The 11,670-nt window shown below is 39.3% G+C and overlaps 1 protein-coding gene across 1 annotated transcript in view; it reads left to right on the top strand.

The window, feature by feature from the left end:
* ZNF630 (zinc finger protein 630) overlaps positions 1–8,010 on the top strand; it is a 13,731-nt gene extending 5,721 nt beyond the window's left edge. The window contains exons 2-4 of the mRNA XM_007450935.1: positions 5,393–5,519; positions 5,781–5,876; positions 6,284–8,010. Coding sequence (XP_007450997.1) covers positions 5,393–5,519; positions 5,781–5,876; positions 6,284–8,010 — 1,950 coding nt within the window. The remainder of the gene's footprint in view (positions 1–5,392; positions 5,520–5,780; positions 5,877–6,283) is intronic.
* The last annotated feature ends 3,660 nt before the right edge of the window (positions 8,011–11,670 follow it).

The raw sequence follows: 11,670 nt of genomic DNA, 5'->3' as shown, positions 1-11,670 counted from the left end.
AAGCCACCACAATGAGAAGCCTGCGCACCGCAACGAAGAGTAGCCCCCGCTCACCGCAACCAGAGAAAGCTCGCTCACAGCAACGAAGACCCAACGCAGCCATAAATAAATAAATGAATAAATAAATAAATTTATTAAAAAATATATATCTGGGGCTTCCCTGGTGGCGCAGTGGTTGAGAGTCGGTCTGCCGATGCAGGGGACACGGGTTCGTGACCCGGTCGGGGAGGATCCCACATGCGGTGGAGCGGCTGGACCTGTGAGCCATGGCTACTGAGCCTGCATGTCCAGAGCCTGTGCTCCGCATTGGGAGAGGCCACAGCAGTGAGAGGCCTGTATACCGCAAAAAAAAAAAAAAAAAAAAAATCTATATCTATATCTATATATATCTATATATATCTGTATATTTGTCAAGTATTTATATAGGCCAAATTCTTTTTTTTTAATTAATTTATTTTATTTTTGCCTGCTTTGGGTCTTCATTGCTGCTCGTGGGCTTCTCATTGCGGTGGCTTCTCTTGTTGTGGAGCACAGGCTCTAGGTGCAGGGGCTTCAGTAGTTGTGGCTCGTGGGCTCTAGACAGCAGGCTTAGTAGTTGTGGAGCACAGGCTTAGTTTCTCCGCAGCATGTGGGATCTTCCTGGACCAGGGCTCGAACACATGCCCCCTGATTGGCAGGAGGATTCTCAAGCACTGCGCCACCAGGGAATCCCATATATGGGCCAAATTCTTAGACATGAGTGTGCTAGGTCAGAGAGCAAGCATGTTTAAAATTTAAAGATTATTTCTCAAATTCTATTTTGATATTGTATAATCAGCGACTACATGTGGCTACAGATCACTTACAAGCAGGACCATTTCCCAGTATTTTCCCCACTACCAGATAGCATCAGTGTTTTTCATTCTTGCTGTTTTTATGGTTGAGCATTATATTTTATTTTCATTTGCTTTTCTTTAATGGTTAAACAAGCATCAGCATCTTTTCACATATTTATTTGCCATTTTGTGTTTCTCTGTAAATCTCCCCTTTCCTTCTTTGTCTTTTGCTTTCTAGAAGCTTTTTGTATATGAGTAATATGAATTTTGAAGTACACATTAAAATTTTTTCTTTTGGATAGGTGGTGACTTATCTCTCAACCTTGTTGCCTGTCCTCACTAGAATATAAGATCTTCGAGGGAAGGTATTTTGGCCAGGTTTCTTTCCTGCTGTATCCCCAGTCCTTAGAACAGTGCCTGGTATTCAGCAGGTGCTCAATAACTGCTTGCTGAGTGGATTAATGCTTTTATCACTTAACAATATCTCTTAGAGATTGTTGCATATCATTGTACGTAGAGCTTACATGTTGCTTTTTATGGTTCCATATGGTATTTCCTTGTGGGGATTGAAGCATAATTGATTCATCCAATCCCCCATGAGGCTGTTTACATACTTTTGCTATTATAAACAGTACTATAGTACAGTATCTTCATATATGCTGTTTTGCTCACATATATGAGTATTTGTGTAGAATAATTTCTAGAAATGGAATTGCTAGTCAGAGGATATGTACATGTAAAATTTTGATGAATATTGCCAAATTAATTGCTCTTAAAATATATGATACCTGCATATACCCACAATTTGAGTGTGCTTGACATCTTCACCAACTCAGTGACATATCAAACTCGAATCTTCAATAATATATAAAGGAAATGTGGTGTCTTGTTTTAATGTGCATTTCTCTTCATGTGAATGAAGTTGAACATCATTTTACATGTTTAGAATCCCTTTGCATTTCCTTTTCTGTGAATTGATGGTCATATCCTTTGATTATTATTATTTAAAACATCTTTATTGGAGTATAATTGCTTTACAATGTTGTGTTAGTTTCTGCTGTATAGCAAAGTGAATCAGCCGCATGTATACATATATCCTCATATCCCCTCCCTCTTGCGTCTCCCTCCCACCCTCCCTATCCCACCCCTCTAGGTGGTCACAAAGCACAGAGCTGATCTCCCTGTGCTATGCAGTTGCTTCCGACTAGCTATCTGTTTTACATTTGGTAGTGTATATATGTCAGTGCTACTCTCTCACTTCGTCCCAGCTTACACTTCCCCCTCCCAGTGTCCTCAAGTCCATTCTCTATGTCTGCGTCTTTATTCCTGTCCTGCCCCTAGGTTCATCAGAACCATTTTTTTTTTTTAGATTCCATATATATGTGTTAGCATACGGTATTTGTTTTTCTCTTTCTGACTTACTTCACTCTCTGACAGACTCTAGGTCCATCCACCTCAGTACAAATAGCTCAATTTGGTTTCTTTTTATAGCTGAGTAATATTCCATTGTATATATGTGCCACATCTTCTTTACCCATTCATCTGTCGATGGACACTTAGGTTGCTTCCATGTCCTGGATATTGTAAATAATGCTGCAATGAACATTGTGGTACATATCTCTTTTTGAATTATGGTTTTCTCAGGGTATATGCCCAGTAGTGGGATTGCTGGGTCATATGGTAGTTCTATTTTTAAGTTTTTAAGGAACCTCCATACTGTTCTCCACAGTGGCTGTATCAATTTACATTCCCACCAACAGTGCAAGAGGGTCCTCTTTTCTCCACACCCTCTCCAGCATTTATTGTTTATAGACTTTGATGATGGCCATTCTGACCAGTGTGAGGTGATACCTCATCGTAGTTTTGATTTGCATTTCTCTAATGATTAGTGATGTTGAGCATCCTTTCATGTGTTTGTTGGCAATCTGTATATCTTCTTTGGAGAAACGTCTATTTAGGTCTTCTGCCCATTTTTGGATTGGGTTGTTTGTTTTGTTGATATTGAGCTGCATGAGGTGCTTGTAAATTTTGGAGATTAATCCTTTGTCAGTTAATTTGTTTGCAAATATTTTCTCCCATTCTGAGGGTTGTCTTGTTTATGGTTTCCTTTGCTGTGAAAAACTTTTAAGTTCCATTAGGTCCCATTTGTTTATTTTTGTTTTTATTTCTATTTCTATAGGAGGTAGGTCAAAAAGGACCTTGCTGTGACTTATGTCATAGAGTGTTCTGCCTATGTTTTCCTCTAAGAGTTTTATAGTTTCTGGCCTTACATTTAGGTCTTTAATCCATCTTGAGTTTATTTTTGTGTATGGTGTTAGGGAGTGATCTAATTTCATTCTTTTCCATGTAGCTGTCCAGTTTTCCCAGCACCACTTATGGAAGTGGCTGTCTTTTCTCCATTGTATGTTCTTGCCTCCTTTATCAAAGATAAGGTGACCATAGGCGCGTGGGTTTATCTCTGGGCTTTCTATCCTGTTCCATTGATCTATATTTCTGTTTTTGTGCCAGTACCATACTGTCTTGATTACTGTAGTTTGTAGTATAGTCTGAAGTCTGGGAGCCTGATTCCTCCAGTTCCATTTTTCTTTCTCAAGATTGCTTTGGCTATTTGGGGTCTTTTGTATTTCCATACAAATTGTGAAATTGTTTGTTCTAGTTCTGTGAAAAATGCCATTGGTAGTTTGATAGGGATTGCATTGAATCTGTAGATTGCTTTGGGTAGTATAGTCATTTTCAAAATGTTGATTCTTGCAATCCAAGAACATGGTATATCTCTCCATCTGTTTGTATCACCTTTTTTTATTGTTTAATTTTTGACTGTGTTGGGTTTTCGTTATTTCACGTGGGCTTTCTCTAGTTGCGATGAGTGGGGGCTACTCTTCGTCACAGTGCACGGACTTCTCATTGCAGTGGCTTCTCTTGTTGCGGAGCATAGGCTCTAGGTACGCAGGCTTCAGTAGTTGTGGCACGCAGGCTCAGTAGTTGTGGCTCGTGGGCTCTAGAGCACAGGCTCAGTAGTTGTGGCGCACGGGCTTAGTTGTTCCGCGGCACGTAGGATCTTCCCAGGCCAGGGCTCGAACCTGTGTCCCCTGCATTGGCAGGCAGATTCTTAACCACTGTGCCACCAGGGAAGTCCTCTGTGTATCATCTTTAATTTCTTTCATCAGTGTCTTATAGTTTTATGCATACAGGTCTTTTGTCTCTTTAGGTAGGTTTATTCCTAGGTATTTTATTCTTTTTGTTGCAGTGGTAAATGGGAGCGTATCCTTAATTTCTCTTTCAGATTCTTCATTGTTAGTGTATAGGAATGCAAGAGATTTCTGTGCATTAATTTTGTATCCCGCTACTTTACCAAATTCATTGATTAGCTCTAGGAGTTTTCTGGTAGCATCTTTAGAATTCTCTATGTGTAGTATCTTGTCATCTGCAGACAGTGACAGTTTTACTTCTTCTTTTCCAATTTGGATTCCTGATTATTCTTTTAAAAGTTAAGTTGGGTCTTTTTCTTCTTGCTTTGTAGGAGCTCTCTCTGTCTATTGAGGGCATTAACTCTTTTGTCCATCCTATGTGTCATGCATTTATCTTCTTTCCAGTTCGTTGCTTGTCCTTCGAGTTTGTTTATGATATATTTTGCCGTGCCGTACATGAAGTAGTCAAATTTATCAGTTTCCTCCTGTGGCATCTCGGTTTTGTAGGGTGCTTTGTTAGAGGAGTCTTATCTACTCTAAAATTAGCTTTTTAAAAAAACAAATCCATCTCTCCTGTCTTTATTTTATGGCTTCTCTTTTTCTTTGTTTAAATTTTTGTTAGATCTAAATTTTATTTTTGTGTATAGTATGAAATAGGGAATCTAACTTTACATTTCTTTCTTTTTCTAAAATAAATTTATCTGTTTTATTTTATTTATTTTTGGCTGCGTTGGGTCTTCGTTGCTGTGTGCGGGCTTTCTTCAGCTGTGGTGAGTGGGAGCTACTCCTCGTTGCGGTGCATGGGCCTCTCATTGTGGTGGCTTCTGTTGTTGCGGAGCATGGGCTCTATGCACGCAGGTTTCAGTAGTTGTGGCACACGGGCTCAGTAGTTGTGGCTTGCAGGCTCTAGAGCGCAGGCTCTGTAGTTGTGGTGCATGGGCTTAGTTGCTCCGTGGCATGTGGGATCTTCCCAGACCAGGGATCAAACCCATGTGCCCTGCCTTGGAAGGTGGATTCTTAACCACTGTGCCACCAGGGCAGTCCCTTTTTAAAAAAATTAATTTATGTATTTTATTAAATTTGTTTTTGGCTGCATTGGGTCTTCATTGCTGCGTATATTTCTTTCTCATAATTACCCAGTTTTGAGTAATCTATCTTTTTTGCACTTATTTGAAATGCCACCTTTATTATATATTAAATTTCCCACTTTTATTTGCATCCATTTTTAGGCTCTCTACTCTGTTCCACTAACTATTCTTGCTTATGGCAGGATTTACATTGTTTTTCTCATTAAGTATGCTACACAAAGTGCAAAGTAGGCATCCTACGGGTATTGCTGTGGTAAAAATGATCAGAATGAGCAGATTGTACAGGCATATGCTGTTATAGGAACCAGTGACATTTGAGGATGTGGCTGTGGACTTCAGCCAAGAAGAGTGGCAGAATGTGGACCCTGCTCAGAAGACCCTACACACGGATGTGATGCTGGAAATCTATAGCCACCTGGTCTCCGTGGGTAAGGGCAAATTCTCTGTGTAACAAAGAATCAGGTCCTCTTCATCTTTCAGAGCTGTTAAGACCACGACCTATATGATTTTCCGTTAACAGATGTTTTCTTTTATAGTTCCAGTTTTTTATGTTTATATTTTTGTTATATCTGGAATTAATTTTTGTGAATTAAAGATCCACCTTTGCTGGGCGGTCCCTGAAACTGCTTTTTCTCCTCAAGAGTTTTTGAGCTGCCAAAGCCAAGGCCATTGTAATTTTCCTTTAACAGGGTGTTCAGGTATAAAACCGGACATAATCTCCAAGTTGGAACATGGAGAGGACCTGTGGATCATAAAGAGTGAGTTGTCAAGGTGGATCTACTCAGGTAAGTGAGAATTGGGGAGATGGCTGACAGGCCATTTTCTTCTTCCCTGATATGAGTGGCCTCCTTTCTTCCTTAAAATTCGTCAGGCTTTTTTTTTTTTTTTTTTCAGTACACGGGCCTCTCACTGTTGTGGCCTCTCCTGTTGCGGAGCACAGGCTCCGGACGTGCAGGCTTAGCGGCCATGGCTCACATGGCCTAGCCGCTCTGCGGCATGTGGGCTTTTCCCGGACCGGGGCACAAACCCATGTCCCCTGCATTGGCAGGCGGACTCTCAACCACTGCGCCACCAGGGAAGCCCAGGCCTTCTTTTTAACATCCATCTTACATCAGCCACCTTCTTAGAACTTCTGTTCATTGCTGTTTTCTTTTTGGTATCTATTTGATTTTACCTTTTTCTTCTTTTTCAGACAAGGAAAAAAGCCCTGACTCTTCCCAGCAGATCATTTCTGGAGAACTTCCATTTCAAAGGGAGATATTGGAAAGAGCCCCAAAGGATAATTCATTGCACTCTGTCTTTAAAGTCTGGCATATTGATGGTCAGATAGATAGATATCAAGGAAACCAAGGCAGAGTTTTGAGGAAGATCACAGTCTTCAGCCATGAAACAATGACCAAGAAGAGAGGCCCTAAATGTAATATATTTAGAAAAATATTTAGTGGATGCATAGACCTTGATCCTTCAAGTAAAACACTCCATCACTTTGATTCGTGTGAAAAGAGCTTGAAATCTAATTTAGACTCACTGACTTGTAATAGGAGCTATGTAAGAAAGAACCCCACTGAGAGATTTGGATGTGGAAGACCACCTAGCTATAGTTTTTCCTGTTCTGCACCTGAGAAAATTCACATTGGAATGAAATCCCATGGACATAGTCAATGTGAAAAAGTTCTCAGTCATAAGCAAGCCCCTATTCAGTATAAGAAAGTTCAAGCTGGGGAGAAACACAATGTTTGTAGTGTGTGTGGGAAGGGCTTTATTAAGAAGTCACAGCTCATTATACATCAAAGAATTCATACTGGAGAGAAACCATATGTATGTGGACATTGTGAAAAAGCCTTCAGTGAGAAATCACACCTCACTGTGCATCAGAGGATTCATACTGGGGAGAAACCCTACGAATGTACTGAGTGTGGGAGGGCCTTCTCCAAGAAGTCACCCTTCATTGTTCATCAGAGAGTCCACACTGGAGAGAAACCTTATGAATGTTTGGAATGTCAAAAAGCCTTTTCCCAGAAGTCACACCTCATTATACATCAGCGAGTTCATGCCAAAGAGAAGCCCTTTGAATGCAGTGAATGTGCGAAAGCCTTCTGTGAGAAGTCTCACCTTTTTATACACCAGATAACTCATACTGGGGAAAAACCGTACAAATGTACTGAATGTGGGAAGACCTTCCCTCGGAAAACACAGCTTGTCATTCATCAGAGAACGCATACTGGAGAGAAACCTTATAAGTGTGGTGAATGTGGGAAAACCTTTGGTCAGCAGTCCCACATCATAGGACATCAAAGAATTCATACAGGAGAGAAACCTTATATGTGTGCTGACTGTGGGAAGGCCTTTTCCCAGAAGTCACACCTCACTGGACACCAAAGGCTTCATACTGGAGAGAAACCTTATATATGTACAGAATGTAGAAAAGCCTTCTCTCAGAAATCACCTCTTATTATACACCAGAGAATTCATACAGGGGAGAAACCGTATGAGTGTAGTGAATGTGGCAAAACTTTTTCTCAGAAATCACCCTTCATTATTCATCAGAGAATTCATACAGGGGAGAAACCCTATGAGTGTACTGAGTGTGGAAGGGCCTTTTCCCTGAAGTCACATTTCATTATACATCAGAGAGCTTATACTGGAGAGAAACCATATGAATGTAGTGAATGTGGAAAGGCCTTCTGTGAGAAGTCTCCACTAGTTGTACATCAGAGAATCCATACTAGGGAGAAACCTTCTGAATCTGCTGAGTATGGGATAACCTTTTCCCGGAAATCACAGATGATCACATACCAGAGAATGCACATGGAGGAGAAACACTCCAAATGCAGTGACTGTGGGAAGGTCTTCTGCCAGCATATACACTTCACTGGACATCAGAATCCACATAAGAGAGAGACCTTATATACGTACTGATTGTAGGAAGTTGTTTGTTTGTTTGTTTTTTCCCCAGAAGTCAGACCTCATTGTGCATGGGAAAACTCACATTGAACAGAAATCCTATGGGTACGTTGGACATGAAAAAATGTGGCACCTCCTTAACTGTAGAATAGACTCAAATATTCCTAAGTATATATGATTATTCCTCCACAGGATGATCTGGCCAGGCCCTCAGAGTGTTTCAATATTGTAAATAAGAATGGATTTGTTCACCCTCAAATTTCTCAACCCCCTTAACAGAATAAATGTCTCAAACAATTAACATTGCTTTGGTGTTATGTGATCCTTAAAGGTTTTGTAGAATTCTCCTATGAATGTATTTCAGCATGATGCAGTATTTGAAGGATATCTCTTTGTCATCTTTCTCTATTTCTTCCATCATTTTTTTCTGTTTAGATTATATATGTATTTATATTGATATGTCTATTAATATATAGGTACAGATATATACAGTCCTTGTCATTTTCATAAAAATCATCCATTTCCTCAAAGTTCTCAATATATTTGTGAAATTTTGAGTTAAGTGGTCTCTTGTAATTCACTTAATTTTCTCTATATATGTGGTTATTTCTCCAGTATCATTTCTCATAGAGTGTATTTGTGATTTCTTTTTCTTCAATTAGGTAAACTAATGTTAATATTTAATTTATTTTATGCCCCTCTCCCAAGACTAGTTCTTGCCTTTATATCATTTTCCTGTTTTTTGATTCATTCATTTGTGCCTTTATTTATTTAAAGTCCTTCCACCTGCTTTTCTATTTTTTCTAACTTCTTTAGTTGACTGTGTAAATCAATTAATCTTACCATTTCTGGTTTATTTACAGATATATTTTGGGCTATGTATTAATCTGAGAATAATTTTAGCCATTTGTGGTCCAATTTGAGAATATTCTGTTTTTTGGTAGGTAAATTCTACTGTTTAGCCCAACTTTTTTTGTAGGTATGACAGATCTATTTATTCCTAAGTGTCCCAGCATATTTCTTGTTGTGTATCCTGTTTTCATTGCTTTTATGTCTTTTAATCTTTCATTATGGGGCCCTGACTTCCTTTGTACTACTTTGGATGTGTTACTTGTGTCCCAGAGCATAGCAAAGGGAAGGATGCTTCCAAAGGATTTTCAGGAAGCTAGCGTAATACTGATATCCATAATCTTGATAATCCATAATACTTGGGAGATGGGATTTGAGGCTGAAAAGAAAAGTGATGGTAGGCCTATGGCTATAAATGTTCAGAGGACCTTTTTTAAACCCTTCCACTTAATGCCAAGATTTTAGATAATTTCCTTTACAGTCTTTTGGGCAGAGGTGGTTTTATTTCTATCTCATTCTTTCAGTGAGAGTGAAGACATTTTATTCCCAGATTTATGTCAGCAGTCTTTACTCATCTTGGGCAGGACATGTTCTTAAAACCTCAGAGAGAGTAACCTGGGTTTGGCAGATGCACTTGAAGAGTAGGCAATAATGGAGTGTCCATGGTTGCTGAGGTTGCTGTGGCTGACCTTCTGGGGTCTGGTCTCCTGTGGAGTCAGTGACTTGCAGCAAGCCACAGCAAGAGTGGGGGATTTCCTAAAAATGTCCCAGAGTGTGGATAGACATTTCTTCATTTTCAACAAATCTTTATTGAGCATGTGCTGCATGGCAGGCACTATTTTGAGGATTCTTCAGTGAACAAAGCAGACAAAAACATCTCTGCCTTCATGGAGAGTGGTTAATAAAAAGGCATATATTATATATAAAATATAATACTATTATATAACATAAATAAATATTTTAATTATAATAAAAATAAAATAGAAAATTTAATGTAATATATGTAACTTTTTAGTTATCCATCTCTCCATGAAGGCAGGGACTTTTTTGTCTGCTTTGTTGCTTTACTTTCATCCACAGCACTTAAGCACTTATCAGTGGAGGATAGGAGATAGATGATGGATAGATAGATAGAATATGATATATGTATAAATATATAAAATGTTAAATATAATCCTGTACATATAACATATATATATATATAACTATAGTCATATAGATATCTTCTCTCTTGATAAATGCTTAAGTGCTGTGGATAAAAGTAAAGCAAGACATACACACACTACTATATATAAAATAGATAACCAGGACTTCCCTGGTGGTGCAGTGGTTAAGAATCCGCCTGCCAATGCAGAGGACACGGGTTCTATCCCTGGTCTGGGAAGATTCCACATGCCACGGAGCAACTAAGCCAGAGTGCTACAACTACTGAGCCTGCGCTCTAGAGCCCGTAAGCCACAACTACTGAAGCCCATGTGCCACAGCTACTGAAGCATGTGTGCCTAGAGCCTGTGCTCTGCAACAAGAGAAGCCACCACAGTGAGAATCCCACACACCACAATGAAGAGTAGCCCCTGCTCACTGCAACTAGAGAAAGCCCACGCTCAGCAGCGAAGACCCAACGCAGCCAAAAAATAAAAAATAAAAAAATAATTAAAAAAAAAACCAACAAGGACCTACTGTATAGCACAGGGAACTATATTCAATATCTTATAGTAACCTATAATGGAAGAGAATGTAAAAAAAAAGAATATATTCTAATATATTTTTACATTGTAAGTCAACTATATTTCAATAAAAATTTTAAAAAAAGGAAGTAAAGCAAAATAGGGAAACAAGGAGTGGCCTGTAGGGTATGGGGTGGACAGGGAAGGCCTCTGACAGGGTGCCATTTGAGCAGAGATATGAAGACATTGAGGGCATATGTGAAGGATAGCATGTCAGGCAGAGGGAACAGGAAGTGTAAAGGCCCTGAGGCAGAGGCATACCTGAAATCATATCTCCAGTGTATTTCAGAAGTACTTCAAGGATTCACATTAAGTGGTCCCAGATTGTTGTGACCCCAGGTGCCTGAAAGAAGTGAATATAAAACCACTCTGGTGTAAGCCAGCCACCTTTCAACCCACAGATAAAATTCCAAAATATAAGAGCCAACAGTGGAAAAAAGTTACAAAACACATAAGCAAACAAGACACTATTAGCAAGATCCATAAGAAATAACAAACAGAATCTAACCCATAAAACTTCAGATATTATGGGACTTCCCTGGTGGTCCAGTGGTAACAAAAGAAGGTGTTTGCTAGGGCTGCCATAAGAAAGTACCAGGTGGCTTAAACAAAACATTTCTGGAGGCTAGAATCCAAAATCAAGGTGTTGACAAGGTTGGTTCCCTCTGAGGGACTGTTAGGGAAGGATCTGTCCAGGCCTCTTTCCTTGGCTTGTAGATGGCTATCATCTCCCTGTGTCCTTCACATGATCTTCCCTCTATGCATGCTTCTGTGTTTAAATTTCCCCTTTTTGTAAGGACACTAGTCATATTGGATTAGAGCTCAACCTAGTGACCCAGTGGCCTTATCTTAGCTTGATTACTTCTGTAAAGTCCCTATTTCCAAATAATATCACATTCTGGGGTACTGGGGTTAGGACTTCAACATCTGAATTTTGAGGGGAAACAATTCAACCCATAACAGAGGAATGGAACATATAAGTAGAGAGCAAGAGAATCCAAAGTGACTAAGCAGATTTTTAAAAATTGAAGTATAGTTGATTTACAATGTTGTGTTAGTTTCAGGTGTACAGCAAAGTGATTCGTATATATATATATAT

Source organism: Lipotes vexillifer, unplaced genomic scaffold (genome assembly GCF_000442215.2).
Source record: "Lipotes vexillifer unplaced genomic scaffold, Lipotes_vexillifer_v1.1 scaffold129, whole genome shotgun sequence".
Classification (NCBI taxonomy): Eukaryota; Metazoa; Chordata; class Mammalia; order Artiodactyla; family Lipotidae; genus Lipotes; species Lipotes vexillifer.
This window is presented reverse-complemented; position numbering and strand designations above follow the sequence as displayed.